Source organism: Dendropsophus ebraccatus, chromosome 7, assembly GCF_027789765.1.
Source record: "Dendropsophus ebraccatus isolate aDenEbr1 chromosome 7, aDenEbr1.pat, whole genome shotgun sequence".
Taxonomy (NCBI): Eukaryota; Metazoa; Chordata; class Amphibia; order Anura; family Hylidae; genus Dendropsophus; species Dendropsophus ebraccatus.
In genome coordinates, this window is record NC_091460.1 from 131,772,098 (window position 1) to 131,791,047 (window position 18,950).

The window sequence follows — 18,950 nt, forward strand, 5'->3', positions numbered from 1 at the left end:
ATTCCCCCCTTATAGATGGCTCCCCCCCCCTGTATCCCCCCCCTTATAGATGGCTCCCCTCCCCTGTATCCCTCCCTTATAGATGGCTTCCCTCCCCTGTATTCCCCCTTATAGATGGCTCCCCTCCCCTGTATCCCCCCTTATAGATGGCTTCCCTCCCCTGTATCCCCCCTTATAGATGGCTCCTCCTGTATTCCCCCCTTATAGATGGCTCCTCCTGTATTCCCCCCTTATAGATGGCTCCCCCCCCCCTGTATCCCCCCCTTATAGATGGCTTCCCTCCCCTGTATTCCCCCCTTATAGATGGCTTCCCTCCCCTGTATTCCCCCTTATAGATGGCTCCCCCCCTGTATCCCCCCCCTTATAGATGGCTCCTCCCCTGTATCCCCCCCCTTATAGATGGCTCCCCTCCCCTGTATCCCTCCCTTATAGATGGCTCCCCCCCTGTATCCCCCCTTATAGATGGCTCCCCTCCCCTGTATCCCTCCCTTATAGATGGCTCCCCCCCTGTATCCCCCCTTATAGATGGCTTCCCTCCCCTGTATCCCTCCCTTATAGATGGCTCCCCCCCTGTATCCCCCCTTATAGATGGCTTCCCTCCCCTGTATTCCCCCCTTGTAGATGGCTCCCCCCCTGTATCCCCCCTTATAGTTTGCCCCCTGCACAGCAGATTAAAAAAAACAAACACACAACTCACCTAACAAGCGCTCCCCCGTCGCTGCTGTCCTCTCTTCTGCCCCCAGCTGATGCGTCCCTCCCTGGGGGATTCCCGGGCAGCGCACACATCCGGAAGCTGAGTGTGCGCCCAGGCCGGGACTTCCGGTACAGGAAGTCCCAGCGACGCGCACTAAGGTTCCTGATACGTGCGCTCCCTGGGAATCCCCCAGGGAGCGACGCATCAGACAGGGGCAAGATTGCCTCTTGCGGCCGCAAGCAAGACCGTGCTTGCGGTCGCAAGAGAGGCATAAAGGAGGGGGTGGGCTCGGCGGTTCGGGGGGCGTGTGCGGATGCGGAGCGCAGCCTCTTGTGGCTGGAGGCATAACGCTGCCTCCGGCCACAAGAATGATTGACACAGCCAGGAGCCAATGGCTCCTGATGCTGTGTCAATCACATCCTGGCCCAGTCGGAACTGTATGCGTTCATTAGGAGTGCGAGCGCATACAGTTCCGGCCACTACTGACGTGTTAATGCTGTCTGCAAAAGCAATAGCTTTTGCAGACAGCATTAACTGTCTAAGACCTCAGTGGGCCCCTGTCTGAGTGGGCCCGGGGGCAACCGCCCCCCTTGCCCCCCACCAAATTTCGCTACTGGCTCTCTGTACAGGGTGGAAGGGGGAGTGGGGGAGGGGCATGGTCTGCATAGCGGGGTCTTCAGCGCTGTACTCTGACTCACCTATGAAATAGCAGATTCACTTAAAGTTCACTTACAGTTTTCATTTTTTCCTCATTTATAAGATTTCATTTACTAATAGCTTATTTCAGACAAATATTCAAGTTTCTTGTTCAAGAAAAAAATGAACTTTTATCACCTTGTTATTGCGCCACCAGGGCGGGGCTAGTCCCCGAATCGCCACATCGCTCCGCCCACTCCAGTGCCATTGACTCCGCCCCCTTTGCCATGTCATCTGTTCAGGCCGCTCTGCTGCAGCGGCCTCCGTCTTTTTGGCCCTCCCAGCCTGTGCAGGGACGTCAGCGTTCACATCACCCAGAGCGTCATGCGCGTGCGTCCCCTTCATTTACGGCACAGGCGCACTGGACTGGGTGAGTGACCTTCTCCTGCACCTACCAGCCGGGCTGTGCTTGCGTTCGCAGAGACTGCAGGGAGCAGTGTCACTTCAGGCTGGGGCTTACATCAGGGGACAGGACTGTGGAGGTAATCTCTCCATAGCTGTAACCCTTCTCTCCCTGCACAGAGAGCGCTGCATGTATGTGCCCACATCTGCCCTGCTCATTCCTTCATGCTCCCTGCAGTCTCTGTCCTCCCTTGTGTTTCCCATCCTCTCCATTACTGTACAGTAACTTATAATATCACATATTCTGCTGTTTCTCAATGTTTGTTTCATCTGTTTTACATGTTATTCAGAATAATAAATCATTATATTTGGGGTGTGGAACCAATTGTCTGCATTTCAGTTATTTCTTATGGGAAAATTTGCTTTGGTATAAGAGTGGATTTGGATTACAAGCGCCGTCCCGGAACGGATTATGCTCGTAATCCAAGGCACCAACTGTGTACTGATCCTTAGATATTCCTACTGAAACTGTTTACACTGAGCGGCGATTGCATGATGTATTACTCAGATGGTTTAAAGCTAAACAACAACTCCGGTTTCTTTGCCTTGGGCACTAGACACTAGTTGTTGCCTCATAACTGCGGGTGACTCACTACGCAGGCCGCTTACTGTAAGGTATCTTCCTGGAAGGTATTCATGTCACAATATTCTCTATAACAACATTCATCATATCGTATTACAGTAACACAAACAATGCAAGTAAACCTTCTAGTGCCATGGCAAACATATTCCTTAAAGGGGGTGTCACATAAAGACATCGGGGGTGGGGGTGGGTCCTTGGCCTGCTAGGTAGTCACGGCTGGCAGGAAACTTCTTCGGTGATCACACCTTCCTGTGAGCATCAGCGCGTAGGAGCCAGTAGCAACCGGCCACCCCTCACACTTTAGGATTATCGAAGATGTTTCCCGCCAGTCAGTCCCTTTAGGGTAGATTTATCAAACATGGTGTAAAGTGAAACTGGCTCAGTCGCCCCTAGCAACCAATCAGATTCCACCTTTCATTCCTCACAGACTCTTTGGAAAATGAAAGGTGGAATCTGATTGGTTGCTAGGGGCAACTGAGCCAGTCTCACTTTACACCATGTTTGATAAATCTACCCTAAAACAGGGACAATAAAAACCAAAATTTATCCCGTAAAAAAAAAAAGCACAGAAAAATGTTAGGCGTTTTGGAATATGAAATCCATTTATTTTCCTCACTCTTGATCATTAATTTTTTTCTACTTCCAACACTTCCACAACTAACTGTTCAGTTCAGGGGCGTAACTACCACACAAAATGTCTTATGTATGTGGATTAGGGTCACTTCAGATGACCAGATATTCCAGGTGTGTGTTTTGTTTTTTTTTGGGGGGGGGGGGCAAAATTAAAGGTTTTTCTATAGGGCCCAGTGATTCCTAGTTACACCCCTGGTTTAGTTGTTGCCTAAGGGTCCTATTACACGGAGCGATTTTTAACGATAAACGACTAACGATAAACGATCCAGATTGTTTATCGTTAACCTGAAATCGTTCACTGTATTACACAGAACGATGGTCGTTAGAAACAATTGTTATTAGGATCGTTATTATGATCGTTACTATGATCGTTTATTCCTTCTGATCCCAGAAAAACAATGAACAATGTGCTATTACACTGAACGATTAGTGAGAAAATGCGGAACTTAAGCAAACGAATGTGGAATTACAGCGAACAATTAACGATGATTTTAGGTTCAGATCTAAATCAACGACATACGACCGATATTTTCAATTATCGCTTAAATTCGAACGATATAACAATTATTCGCACGATAATCGTCTCGTGCAATAGGACCCTAAGACTCTATTCACACGTCCGCAATTCTGTCCGCAATTGTGGACAGAGAATAGGATCAATGTATTTCAATGCCTCAGTCACATATCTGTAGGTGTGTACAGGGCTGTAATCCGTACTCTATGGGATTTGTGTTTTTGTGGATGCAATCCTCAAAAATACAGATCCGCAAATAGTGACTATATTATTATTAACCACAAAACTCAATACAGATGGGAATTTGCGTTTTGCTAATAAAAAATAGCGGACTCATTTGGAGAGCAGAAAATATACTGACATGTGAATAGACCCTAAGGGTATGTTCACACGGGAAAAATACAGCAGGGTATTTAATGTGTAACACCAGGCCCATTTCCATGTTAGGAATCATGTGGCGTCACTTTAAAAACCTTCTGTTCCCATTACAATTCAGAGAGACGGGGAAGCACACAAAATAGATGTGATACGCGCACAAAACCTAAAGTACCCCCGGCCCATCGCAGCTCTCGACAGCCACTATTGTTCCAAAATAATCAGGAGCCGGTCATCCCAGAGGCTGGGAATCACAGGATGTCCCGATGAGTGTGTCAGGGATTACCTCTGTTGTATAAGTAAAAAGCAATAATCATATATAAAAAAAGAAATAATAATAATAAAAATAATAATAATGCGGAAGGAATAATTATACTATTCTCACGTAGAAATAATAACCAAAGCAATCACAATATATATATATATATATATCACTTATTATAATTGTAATACAATCAATAATCAGAAAGTAGAAAAAATAAAGCTAGTAATATCAATAGACATAGGTAATTTTCAGCCATAAAAAATACTACTACTATTATTATTATTATTATCACCAGGGACCCTCCTCCCCGTTCCCACTGAGCAAAGGTAGTGGAATTCCGCAACGGAATTGTCCGCCGCGGAATGCCGTTAGCCTCCCGCTCATAATGGGAGTCTATGGGAGGCGCGCGCTCCTGCTCTGTATGCGCTGAAGAATGAACATGAATGAACATGAATGCTAACGGCATTCCGCGACGGAATTGTCCGCTACCTTTGCTCAGTGGGAACGGGGCTATATTAGTAGTCAGTGAGGGGCACTACTACTACTATCAGGCACAGTACTATTACAGTAGGGGCACTACTACTACTATCAGGCACAGTATTAGGGGCACTACTACTACTATCAGGCACAGTACTATTACAGTAGGGGCACTACTACTACTATCAGGCACAGTATTAGGGGCACTACTACTACTATCAGGCACAGTATTATTACAGTCAGTAAGGGACACTACTACTACTACTATAAGGCACAGTATTATTACAGTCAGTGAGGGGCACTACTACTACTACTATCAGGCACAGTATTATTGCAGTCAGTGAGGGGCACTACTACTACTATCAGGCACAGTACTATTACAGTAGGGGGGGGCACTACTACTACTATCAGGGACAGTACTATTACAGTAGGGGGGGCACTACTACTACTATCAGGGACAGTACTATTACAGTAGGGGGGACACTACTACTACTATCAGGGACAGTACTATTACAGTCAGTGGGGGGCACTACTACTACTATCAGGCACAGTACTATTACAGTCAGTGAGGGGCACTACAACTACTATCAGGCACAGTACTATTACAGTAGGGGGGGCACTACTACTACTATCAGGCACAGTACTATTACAGTCAGTGAGGGGCACTACTACTACTATCAGGCACAGTATTATTACAGTCAGTGAGGGGCACTACTACTACTACTATCAGGGACAGTACTATTACAGTAGGGGGCACTACTACTACTATCAGGGACAGTACTATTACAGTCAGTGAGGGGCACTACTACTACTACTACTATCAGGCACAGTATTATTGCAGTCAGTGAGGGGCACTACTACTACTATCAGGCACAGTACTATTACAGTCAGTGAGGGGCACTACTACTACTATCAGGCACAGTACTATTACAGTCAGTGAGGGGCACTACTACTACTATCAGGCACAGTACTATTACAGTAGGGGGGGCACTACTACTACTATCAGGGACAGTACTATTACAGTCAGTGGGGGGCACTACTACTACTATCAGGCACAATACTATTACAGTCAGTGAGGGGCACTACAACTACTATCAGGCACAGTACTATTACAGTAGGGGGGGTACTACTACTACTATCAGGCACAGTACTATTACAGTCAGTGAGGGGTACTACTACTATCAGGCACAGTATTATTACAGTCAGTGAGGGGCACTACTACTACTATCAGGGACAGTACTATTACAGTAGGGGGGCACTACTACTACTATCAGGGACAGTACTATTACAGTAGGGGGCACTACTACTACTATCAGGCACAGTATTATTACAGTCAGTAAGGGACACTACTACTACTATAAGGCACAGTATTATTACAGTCAGTGAGGGGCACTACTACTACTACTACTACTACTATCAGGCATAGTATTATTGCAGTCAGTGAGGGGCACTACTACTACTATCAGGCACAGTACTATTACAGTCAGTGAGGGGCACTACTACTATCAGGCACAGTACTATTACAGTCAGTGAGGGGCACTACTACTATCAGGCACAGTACTATTACAGTCAGTGAGGGGCACTACTACTACTACTATCAGGCACAGTACTATTACAGTCAGTGAGGGGCACTACTACTACTATGAGGCACAGTATTATTGCAGTAAGTGAGGGGCACTACTACTACTATCAGGCACAGTACTATTACAGTCAGTGAGGGGCACTACTACTACTACTATCAGGCACAGTACTATTACAGTCAGTGGGGGGCACTACTACTACTATCAGGGACAGTACTATTACAGTCAGTGAGGGGCACTACTACTACTACTATCAGGCACAGTACTATTACAGTAGGGGGCACTACTACTACTATCAGGCACAGTACTATTACAGTAGGGGGGGGGCACTACTACTACTATCAGGGACAGTACTATTACAGTAGGGGGGGCACTACTACTACTATCAGGCACAGTATTATTGCAGTCAGTGAGGGGCACTACTACTACTACTATCAGGCACAGTACTATTACAGTCAGTGAGGGGCACTACTACTACTATCAGGCACAGTACTATTACAGTAGGGGGGGCACTACTACTACTACTATCAGGCACAGTACTATTACAGTCAGTGAGGGGCACTACTACTACTATCAGGCACAGTACTATTACAGCAGGGGGGCACTACTACTACTATCAGGCACAGTACTATTACAGTAGGGGGGGGGCACTACTACTACTATCAGGCACAGTACTATTACAGTCAGTGAGGGACACTACTACTACTATCAGGCACAGTACTATTACAGTCAGTGGGGGGCACTACTACTACTATCAGGCACAGTACTATTACAGTCAGTGAGGGGCACTACTACTACTACTATCAGGCACAGTATTATTACAGTCAGTGAGGGGCACTACTACTACTACTATCAGGCACAGTATTATTGCAGTAAGTGAGGGGCACTACTACTACTATCAGGCACAGTACTATTACAGTCAGTGGGGGGCACTACTACTACTATCAGGCACAGTATTATTACAGTCAGTGGGGGGCACTACTACTACTATCAGGCACAGTATTATTACAGTCAGTGGGGGGCACTACTACTACTATCAGGCACAGTACTATTACAGTCAGTGGGGGGCACTACTACTACTATCAGGCACAGTATTATTACAGTCAGTGGGGGGCACTACTACTACTATCAGGCACAGTACTATTACAGTCAGTGAGGGGCACTACTACTACTACTATCAGGCACAGTATTATTACAGTCAGTGGGGGGCACTACTACTACTATCAGGCACAGTATTATTACAGTCAGTGGGGGGCACTACTACTACTATCAGGCACAGTATTATTACAGTCAGTGAGGGGCACTACTACTACTATCAGGGACAGTACCATTACAGTTGGGAAGGGGGGGTATGTGACGTCACCCGCACTGAGGGGAATTCCTGACTCCATAACAGGAAGGATCAGAGAGTCCCGTGTATAGTGAGAGGGATAATGGTGGGACGGAGCGGCTGACGTGGACGTGTGACCAGGATAGACAGTAGGTCAGAGGTCAGGGGTCAGAGAAGCGCAGGGTACGTACTATTAGCCGGCAGCTTGTGATAACTGCACCCGGTCCTTACTTCCCGGTCCCGGCACAGCCGTCCTGTACAGCCCAGCAGAGAGGCGGTGACCGGAGGTGGGCGGGGCCCGGGAGCGACATAACAAACAGCGGCGCGAGGCTTCTATCGGCTGTTGATAGATAAGGACGCTGTGTGTGTACAGTGCGCACGGGACATAGGACAGGTGAGTACTACTACTGCTGCGGTACCTGCCAGGTCTGCACTGCGGGGAGCGGCTCCTGCTGCACACACATCACTTTGGCTGTCCTCTGAATAAGGTTAGATGTCCTACAGAAGGAGTAGGGAACCTTGGCTCTCCAGCTGCTGCAAAACTACAACTCCCATCATGCCTGGACAGCCAAAGCTTTAGCATGATGGGAGTTGTAGTTCTGCAACAGCTGGAGAGCCACGGTTCCCTCCCCCTTGTTCTACAGGAATATCATTATAGAGAATACTGGGCAGGTATAGTGACCCCTGTGTGAGGAGACCAGGGGACAGTGTCTTCTGTGGGGGTGGGGTGGTCTTTGGAGATGGGGGGGTTTTCATGTATAGATATTTTCTTTATAACCCCCTGGCATCCTATACATGTCAATGGGTGCTGAGAGGGTGATGCAGAATTAGAAAACATGGTCGCTTTCTTCCAGAAACAGCGCCTCTTTTGTCTTTAGTTTGTGTGTGGTCGTCTTTGCGACTGAAGCGAATGGTGTAAAGTAGTAATACCATATGCATACTGAGGACAAGGGTGGCGCTGTTTCTGCAAGAAAGCAGCTATGTTTGCTGTAATGCTGGAGAACCCTTTTTATAACATCGCACAGCGCCTACTGACATTTATACGCTGCCAGGTAATGCCCAGGAGGGAATTTTTGCCTACTTGCTTATATAGGTTAAGGCTGCATAAATTTTCAATAAATATCGTCCGTTGCAACACCGGACGCTATTTATTAAAATTTAAAATAACATTGTGTCCTATGGAATCCCGGCCAGAGTGTATACACTCTATATACACTCCAGCTGGGATTCCATGTGGCCGCATAGAAATCTAACATATCAGTTTTGTGCGGCCGCTATTCATTGAATAGCAGCCGCATAAAACTGACAGGGCAGACAATGTAAAATGCAGCTCTGGTCGCACTTTACGTTGTCTGCTATGGTGATTTGGAATCCTGCCGGCGTGAACTTCACTGACAGCGGCAGCTCTTTGACATGGCCGTGTCACAGAACGGCCACTGTCATACCTTGTGTGAACCTGGCCTAATTCTATATGTAAACTGGGAGACCAAAGGTAGCTTGATTAGGTTTATGGTTGTACTATGCTCACAGAGCGTTGTGTAGATTCATCTCAGCTGAGAGCAGGACCGGCCATGTTATCTGTTCCCGCAAAATCAAGATTATATATATATATCAGGATGTGAAGCTTTTTGTGTATCTAGTGACAAAAGTAATGTTCTCAGAATTGTGTCTTATATTTGTGTCAACAGAGACCTATTCTGTGATTTTGGGTAGCACAAAACCGTACTAGTCTGTGCCAAAAAAAGGGTTTTTCTGGGATAAGTCCTGAGCCCCCTCTTTCTCACATTACACGTCCTCTATTGGACAAACGATCAGCAGCTTTCAAGGGGTTGTCCAACAAAAATCTTTTTCTTTCAACAGGTGTCGGAAAGTTTTATGGATTTTTAATTTACTTCTATTAAAAAAAAAAAAAATCTCGTCTTCCCACACTTATCAGCTGCTGTATGTCCTGCAGGAAGTGTTGTTTTATTTTCAGTATGACACAGTGCTCTCTGCTGACATCTCTGGCCGAGACAGGAAGATGTCAGCAGAGAGCACTGTGTCAGACTGAAAATAAAACAACACTTCCTGCAGGACATACAGCAGCTAATAAGTATGGGAAGACAAGAGATTTTTTTAATAGAAGTGAATTACAAATCTGTATAACATTATGATATCAGTTGATATGAAAGAAAAAGATTTTCGCTGGATAACCCCTTTCAGTACCATCTCTATGCTGAGGACACTCAGCTATATACCCCGTCTTGTGACATCACAGCTGCACCGCTACATAACACCAGTCACTGCCTCTCTACCATCTCATACATCATGTGTCAACTCATGGGCCTCCAGCTGTTGCAAAACTACAATTCCCATCATGCCTGGACAGCCAAAGCTTTAGCTTTGGCTGTCCAGGCATGATGGGAATTGTAGTTTTGCAACAGCTGAAGGGCCACAACTTTGACCCCCCCCCCTTACATCATGTCCTTCTCATATCTACAACTAAATTGTACTTAAACTTAAAGGGGGTATTCGGAAGAGTAACTTTTTTTTTTTAGAACTTTATTAAAATTTTTAATAACAGACAATATGACTGCACATCAAGAAATTTTTTTTTTTTTTTTTTTTTTTAAATAGACCTATAAAAACCATTGCAAGGGCCGGCATATCATATTACAGCCCAAATGTGTTCAGACCTTTAAAACATCTTCAGGTCAGGGATGAGGTAGTTTTGCTTTTACTTTTTGCTGAACAGATATTCCACCCTGGTTGCATCATGTTTGGGAATTTCCAAGCAGCTCTCTAAAGGGGGGGGGGGTCACCATCCCATCCCCCCACCCAACAGCTGCCAGCACTGCTCTCAATTCCTGTAAAGTCTCTGCAAGTTTACAGACTGACTAATGACTATGGGCCCTATTCCACCGGACGATTATCGTTCAGATTATCGTTAAATTGTTCGAATCTAAACGATAATCGTTTGGTAAAAATGCAGTTAACGATTAACGACCGAACGAGAAATCGTTGATCGCTTTATAAGGGCCCTATTCCACCGGACGATTATCGTTCGCATAATAGTTAACGATCTCAAGCGACCGCTATTGCGAAAGACCTGAAAACGTTCACTCATTTCCATGGAACGATAATCGTTACTTATGATCGTAATTGCGATCGTTTTTCTTCGCTATTTATTCGCTATTGCGTTCGTATCTATTGCGAACGACCAAACGATGTCTTAATCAATGCGAACGTTTTGCGAACGAGCAACAATAAAAAATAGGTCCAGGTCTTATAAAGCGATCAACGATTTCTCGTTCGGTCGTTAATCGTTAACTGCATTTCAACCGAACGATTATCGTTTAGATTCGAACGATTTAACGATAATCTGAACGATTAATCGTCGGGTGGAATAGGGCCCTAAGACCTGGACCTATTTTTATCATTGCACGTTCGCAAAACGTTCGCATTGAATTAGGGTACTATTACACCAAGCAATTTTCCGACGACTAACGATAAACGATCTTAAACGACCGCTAAAGCAAACGACCAGAAATCGTTCGCCCAAGTACACGAAACGATGATCGTTATTTATGATCGTTCTTGCGGTCGTTTAGTCGTCGCTATTGCGTACGTTTCAGCTGTGAATTCTTATTCCACCAAACGATATGCGAACGATGAGCGAACGATCAAACTATAAAAATAGGTCCGGATCCTATTAAACGATCAACGATTTCTTGTTGGTCGTTTAATCGTTGCCTGCTATTACACGAAATGATTATCGTTCAAATCCGAACGATTTAACGATTTTTCGAATGATCGTTCCGTGTAATACCACCCTAAGACATCATTCGGTCGTTCGCAATAGATACGAACGCAATAGCGAAGAAAAAAACAATCGCAATTACGATCATAAGTAACGATTATCGTTCCATGGTAATGAGTGAACGTTTTCAGGTCTTTCGCAATAGCGGTCGTTTAAGATCGTTAATGGTTAACGATTATGCGAACGATAATCGTCCAGTGGAATAGGGCCCTAACTGAGGATAATCTAGTCATAAAGTTTAATGGGAGAGTTACCTCCTATGTGAAGATGCCATGTTTGCTTCTCCTTCAAAACATAGTTGTAAAAGTTGCCTTATCTGCAGCATTAACTGCTGAAATATAGATGGTGACAGCGATAACCAGAAGTCTGTAGACCTTTTAAAGGGGTACTCCTGCGAAAATAATTTTCTTTCAAATGAACTGTTTTCAGAAAGTTATATAGAATTGTAATTTACTTCCATTTAAAAATCTCTAGTCTTCCAGTTCCAGTTCTTTTAAATTAACTGATTTCAGAAAGTTATATAGATAGTAGTTTACTCCTTTTTAAAAATCTCAGATCTTATCAACTGCTGTATGCCCTGCAGGAAGTGGTGTTTTCTTTCCAGTCTGACACAGTGCTCTCTGCTGCCACCTCTGTCCATGTCAGGAACTGTCCAGAGCAGGAGCAAATTCCCATAGAAAACCTCTCCAGCTCTGGACAGTTCCTGACATGGACAGAGGTGGCAGCAGAGAGCACTGTGTCAGACTGGAAAGAAAACACAATTTCCTGCAGGACATACAGCAGCTGATAAATATTGGAAGACTTAGGATTTTTAAATATAAGTAAATTTAAAATTTAAATAACTTTCTGAAACCAGTTTCTATTTAAAAGAAATAGATTCTTGCCAGAGTACCCCTTTAAAGGGTACCTGGAGTAAAAAAAAAAAAAAAAAAAAATCTGAATGTCCTAGTGATATGTAAAAAATATTGAACAGTGGGGGGTGGGTCTGGGTGCTAAGGCACCACACCCTCCCCCCATCACTTAACGAAGGGGAATCATTAATACATATTGTCCTAGAGAAACCATTTTCAGTCCATATATATCTGTGTTGGGCTTGCTTCATAGAGGGTAAGGGCCCTATTACACGGGACGATTATCGTGCGAAAAACCGTTAAATCGTTTGAGTTTAAACTATAATCGTTCTGTGTAATTGCAGGCAACGATCGAAAAATCGTTCGTATGTCGTTGATCGTTTATTTAGATCTGAACCTAAAATTATCGTTAACCGTTCGCTGTAATTCCACTTTTGTTCGCTCCAGTTCCGCGTTTTTTCACTAATGTCAGTGTAATAGCACATTGTTCATTGTTTTTCTGGGATCAGAAGGGATAACTGATCATTGTAACGATCGCAATAACGATTATCGTTCTGTGTAATATGGGGAACGATGTCAGGTTAACAATAAACAATCTCGTTTGCGTTTATCGTTAGTCGTTAAAAAATTGCTCAGTGTAATAGGACCCTAAAGCCCCTATTCCACGGGTCATTTAAAGGAGCAATATCGTTCGTATTCGGCCGATATCGGCCGCTACGAACGATATTCGTCCCGTGGAATAGAGTGCAACGATCAGCCGACATTGTTCATGTCGGCTGATCGTTGCAGTCGCTTGTTTTTCAACATGTTGAAAAACAAGCGACTGATATAGCAGCGATCTTCTGCCATCGCTCCGTGGAATAGGAGCATCGGCAGCAGACGCTGCTATATCCTATGGGCTGCCCGGACGATCAGCGATCTCCCAGGCAGCCCCCCCGCACTCACCCGCTCGCTGCAGCTGCGTTGAATAGCGGCGGCAGCGAGCGGGGAACGAGGAGCAAACGAGCGCTAATAGCGCTCGTTTTGCTCCTCCAAACGACTTGTGGAATAGGGGCATTAGACAGGATGCCTAGTCCCAGAATCGGTAAATGTCAGCACCGCTTGGACCAGAGCAGAGGAATACTAATGGGAGCCAGGGAAGTGACTTATGTTATTTTTTTTCACACAGACCCTCCCTGGGCATGGCACAAAAAATGTTCTTGACTGGACAACCTCTTCAAAACATATAATAAAAAACAACCCCTTGACTGGACAACCCCTTAAAAAAACAAAAAAAAAACTATATAACCCCCTTTAATGAAAACATTAATCCCTCCCTATTTTAGGGCCTAGTCACACTGAGCAAAAGTGGCGGAAATTCTTGAAATGCTTGAAATTCCACCTGTCCATTCTTTCTACTCTCTGGAAACAATCCATGACAGGCATTCACCCCTCATAGGTCTGCAAAATTTATGCAGGTGTGAATGCAGCCGAAATCTGTCGGAATCCTTAACTGTCTAGACAAAGTTTACACTGTTTGAACTAGAGAGTCATTATTTATCTACCCTGTTTGTCTATTTGATAGGTTGACACAGTTATGGCATCTGTTTGAAAGAAACTTATGCAGGTTACAGAATTTTTTTTTTTTCCATTATCTGACTTTAAAAAAAAAAAAAAAAAAAAAATTGTACTACTTACTTAGGACTGACATTTTATCAGGTTAATATCTCTGAACCTTTGTACTCTTATCATAGAGGTAAATATTCCACTTCATAAAACTGTGTAATCGCCAGTGATAAATGTGAATGACACGATTATGGATTTCTCTGTAGGCATGGCCTCCGCCGATGTGGACACAGAACAGACACTCACCTGTTTGCACATGAAGATGTACCACCCTCAGCAGCAGGACCCCAGAATCTTTAGTGCCCTCGAGTTGTGCAAAAGGCAAGAGATCCGAGCGGAGGACGTGGTGATGTTTGGGCGGGACGTTACTTGCTGTACGTTCAAATTGCTCCATAACAAAGTCTCCCGGATGCAGTTCGCTTTGCAGTTCTTCAAGCAGATGAACAGTACCGCCATGGGCTTCGAGATAAAAAACCTCAGCAAGAAGACGAAACTGTACGTCGATGGCTTGGAACTGACCTACCTCAATAAGGTTGACCTTCCGTCCAAGTGCATGATTCGTTTTGGGGAATTTCAGATGTTGTTGGAGAATGAAGCCGGGGAGTCGGAGGACAAATTTGCAATCTACTGTGAAGTGTCGCGTTTTCCTGTAGTACAGGAAATATCCGATCCGGTGATGGTGGCCATTCCTGAAAATGGTCCCTTATATCAGTCCAATCATCATCAGCCGTTATCTCTGCCGCCGACACCTCCCCCGGTGGAAGTTGATGAAAACGACGTATGAAAAGACTGATCAGTGTATACAAATATTTATATATGCAGAGTACTGATGTAGTAGTGTGGTCTTGTGGACGCCTGAGGGTAAAAGCCATACTACCAAGGACCTTATATGCTATGGAACTTGGGGCCATTATTAGACAGCCCAATATCTACTAGAGGTGTGCTTGCTTATGGAGCCTACACACTGCTCGATAATTGTCCAGCAAAAGTGCTTTGTGTGTATATATATATATATATATTTATATAATAAAGTTCATACTTACCTATTTTCCCCTGGTGTCCTGCAGCCTTCTGCCCCTGTTCCCTGCTCACCACTGATGCTCCCGGCCCCAGTCTCTTTAGTTACAGGCTTCTCAGCCAATCACTGACCGAGACAGGACAGCCCTACAGCAAGTGATTGGCTGAGCGCTCTGTCATTGCAGAGATGGATCCGCCATGGAGAGCAGAAGGCTGCAAGACACCAGGGGAGAATAGGCAAGTATAAACTTTATCTTTACACAGTCACAGTTATTGCTCCATGTAACTGGGCCCTAAGGATGATACCCTGGATATTTAGATGACTACATCACATAATTATATTGTGTAGTTAGAGGATATTGCTGCACCCTTTTCTTACACTCCTGTGTATATGTGGGTGGGCAGAACACTGACATTTTAGGTCCAGTTTGCTATCTCTGCCGCCCCTATAACTTCTCCAGTTGTATCTAAGAAACAAACTCTGCAATCTACAGTCTGCTGCCTTTTATCTCAGTGCCGCTCTTTCCTGGGTGCCTGGAAAAGCTGGATCCAGTTCTGGGAAACCTCTCCTAGTTTCCCAGGACTGGATCCAGCACCTGGAACGGAGAGGCTATTATAACTATTGGTAGGTGTCCCAGCACCCAGAACGCTATTGATGAAAACTTTTAACCTGTCAAAAAAATTTCTGCAATTTTGTTACTTATAGAAAAGTAAAAACAAAATGGACATTTGATAACACTGAAGCTCATCCACAAATTCTAGGATGCAATTTAGTGGAAGTAAAGGAATATTTATATGGCTAATATTACTCCAGTATAGTCTAAAATGTAGCACACACACACACACAAAAAAAATCACGTCTAGTCACTTTTATGTAATTCATACATCTGATTCCCATACTAAGCGATAGGAATCATAAAGTATTCAATTACTACTATTCTCTTTCAGATTTGACCCCTTTGCTAGATGAAAATCTTGCCCACTGATCCTTGAAGGAGTTGTCTCATTGCAGTTTATTATTATACTAGTCTGACTCCTTTTCCATTTATAGATAGAATAATTATGAATTGCTTTTATACAGTGTGTGTGTTAATATAAGCATGTCTTTTTTTTTTCTGTTATTCTGTAAATATTTTATTAAAATATTTTACTGATTTTACCAGAACATGTTGCAGATAAAGTGGACTACCCCTTTAAATCAGCCAGCCTTCATGTTCCATAAGCGCACATATATGGTAAGCTCCCAGCCTAAAAGTCATTGTTGTACAGTCATAGCTATTTTAAGCACGAAGGCAAAGCCCCTGGATTCCGCGGTATTCAAACGGAGGAAAAAGAGCGAATTCCTTTAGCTCTCTTAAAACTCACATTTTTATTGTTGCAAATCTTGAAACCAACCGACGTGTTTCGAACCTGCCTGGTTCTTATTCATGGAACTAACTAGACCCAGATACCATGAATAAGAACCAGGCAGGTTCGAAATGCGTCAGTTAATTTTAAGATTTGCAACCATAAAAATATATGAATTTTAAGAGAGCTGAAGGAATTCTGTCTTTTTCTTCATGTTCCATACCTCATTATGTTAAAAGGCTATTGGAACAAAGAGGGATGCCGTTCTTGGAATTAAACTAAATGAGACAATAAATAAAAGTTGGTAGACATAATAATCATTACTGTACAAACCGTTGTAAACCCCCCTTTAGGTATGTCTTTAAGGCTATATTCACATTATGGAAAAGCAGTCTGTTTGACGTGGCCATTGCTTGCAGTGTCAAACAGTGCAGTTTTATTTTAAAATCGTTCCAATTCAGCCGCCGCAAGGGTGAGACTGAGAATGAAACATTCATTCACACTATGGCCGTAAGACAGACACACACTGAGTGAACGGTCAGGTTTTTCCAGCCCCTGTGTGGAAACAACTGACAGGTCAATTTTCTTGGCCGTATTTAACAATGTATATTGTGGAAAATAAAAAATCATTTGAAAATAAAAAAACAACGGCCGTTGTTTCAGTTAATTTCAATGCAACAGTCTTTCTTGGCATAAAAAAATACATTGTGTGAACATAGCCTGATAATGTAATTTAAGACTAAGGCTTCATGGTGACTTTGGCCACAATTTGGGTTATGCTCAACCTAGATCAGCGTGTGGTTACAGAGCCTATGAAAAGCCTCAACAATCACATGAGCAGGATCGCACAAACTGGATCATGCATGCAGGCTTTTGATCCGTTGTCAGCCACACATCCCCAATTCCACAGATAGGGTGGGTTCACACTATGGAATCTGCGCGGATAAGTTTCAACGGATCACAACGCTCTTACCCGCTCATGGCGGCACGCATATCCGCCCGTGCCATAGACATCATTCTATGGGCAGGCCGATTCCGCCTCCGCCAAAAGAACAGACATGTCAGTTCTTTCAGCGGACGGCGTAATCAGCCTGTGCATTATATGGTCTCTATGCCACGGGCGGAGATGCGCACCGACGGAACTTATCCGCACAGATTTCGTAGTGTGAAATCACCCAAAGATGTAGGACTGACAAGTGATGGCTTCTTTTAAAGGGGTTATCCGGCACTACAAAAACATGGCCACTTTTCCCCCTCTCTTGTCTCCAGTTCAGGTGTGGTTTGCAATTAAGCTCCATTTACTTTAATGGAACTGAGTTTGAAATACCACCCAATCTGGAGACGAGAGGGGGGAAAAGTGGCCATGTTTTTGTAGCGCTGGATAACCCCTTGGGGGTTGATATCCATAACACTTGGTATTTACTCACAATAGCTGCACAACCCTGTAGAAGTTGCCATGTAGCCTTAACGGGGTTGTTAATCATCATAAAAAAAAACTAAAAACTTTCAAATCAACAGGTGTCAGAAGTGCCAGATATTTGTAATTTACTTCTATTAAAAAAATCTTGAGTCTTCCAGTATTTACCAGCTGCTGTATGTATGAAGTGGTGTATTCTCTCTAGTCTGACACAGTGCTCTCTGCTGCCACCTCTGTCCAGGTCAGGAACTGTCCAGAGCAGCAAATCCCCATAGAAAACCTCTCCTGCTCTCCAGACTGGAAAGAATACCACTTCCTGCAGGACATACAGCAGATGATAAGTACTGGGAGACTTGAGATTTTTTAAATAGAAGTAAACTACAAATTTCTTGTAGTGAACTACTCCTTTATCCTGAGGCAGCTGTCAGCATCCCCAAAAACTGTGCTGTATACAACCTACAACCCAGTGCCCCTGACTGACCAACAATCACCAATGTTACCGTTTGCTCCTTCTGTAACTCCTATAAAATCAAAACATAGATTTAATGTGTTTGTGTAAGGAGAGGAATGGACTATGGATTAAAGGGGTACTCCGGCAAAAATCTTTTTCTTTTAAATTAACTGATTTCAGAAAGTTATATAGATAGTAGTTTACTCCTTTTTAACCCCTTAGCGTCCCATGACGTACCTGGGCAGTGCCTCTATTAGCCGGCGCGAATCCCGTTGCCGCGCCGGCTAATTAAGCACTTCAATGCAGCTGTCAAACCTGACAGCTGCATTGAAGTGCTTTGTACTGCACGTCCCTGGTGTCTAGTGGGATGGATCTCACATTCTGCCCGTGCCGGGCCTCAGCGGCGGGATGACGCGGATCCCGGCTCGGCAATAGATTGCTATGGCCTGCAGCAGGCCATAGCAATCTATCACCGATTACAATGATCTTTGCTGTGTATATACACAGCATTGATCTCTATGAGAGATCAGTGCTGTCTATATACAAGTCCCCCAGGGGGGCTTCTAGTCCATGTAAAAAAAAAAAGTAAAAATGTGTTTTTATTAATAAAAAATCCCCTCCCCTAATAAAAGTCCAAATCACCCCCCTTTTCCCATTTTATAAATAAATAAATATATTTGGTATCGCCACGCACGTAATCGCCCGAACTATTAATCACATTCCTGGTCTCGCACGGTAAACATCGTCAGCGCAAAAAAATTCCAAAGTGCAAAATTGCGCATTTTTGGTCGCATCAAATCCAGAAAAAATGTAATAAAAAGCGATCAAAAAGTCATATTTGCGCAATCAAGGTACCAATAGAAAGAACGCATCATGGCGCAAAAAATGAGACCTGACACAGTCCCATAGAGCAA

General features: G+C 44.1%; 2 protein-coding genes across 4 annotated transcripts in view; one reads left to right on the forward strand and one right to left on the reverse strand.

Annotated features, from left to right (window-relative positions):
* Positions 1-7,877, reverse strand: part of ALPK1 (alpha kinase 1) — a 106,016-nt gene extending 98,139 nt beyond the window's left edge. For both annotated transcript variants that reach the window (XM_069978499.1, XM_069978498.1), the window contains exon 1: positions 7,741-7,877. The gene's annotated coding sequence lies outside the window, so the exon portion shown is untranslated. The remainder of the gene's footprint in view (positions 1-7,740) is intronic.
* On the forward strand, positions 7,633-15,662 carry TIFA (TRAF interacting protein with forkhead associated domain). 2 transcript variants are annotated; one of them, XM_069978501.1, is made up of 2 exons: positions 7,633-7,943; positions 14,011-15,662. In XM_069978501.1, the coding sequence occupies exon 2, from the start codon at positions 14,013-14,015 to the stop codon at positions 14,586-14,588; it is 576 nt and encodes a 191-aa protein (XP_069834602.1). In that variant the 5' UTR covers positions 7,633-7,943; positions 14,011-14,012; the 3' UTR covers positions 14,589-15,662. The 2 variants fall into 2 exon arrangements, with proteins under 2 accessions (XP_069834602.1, XP_069834603.1); XM_069978502.1 differs by lacking the exon at positions 7,633-7,943 and adding an exon at positions 7,950-8,037.
* Positions 15,663-18,950: the final 3,288 nt, after the last annotated feature.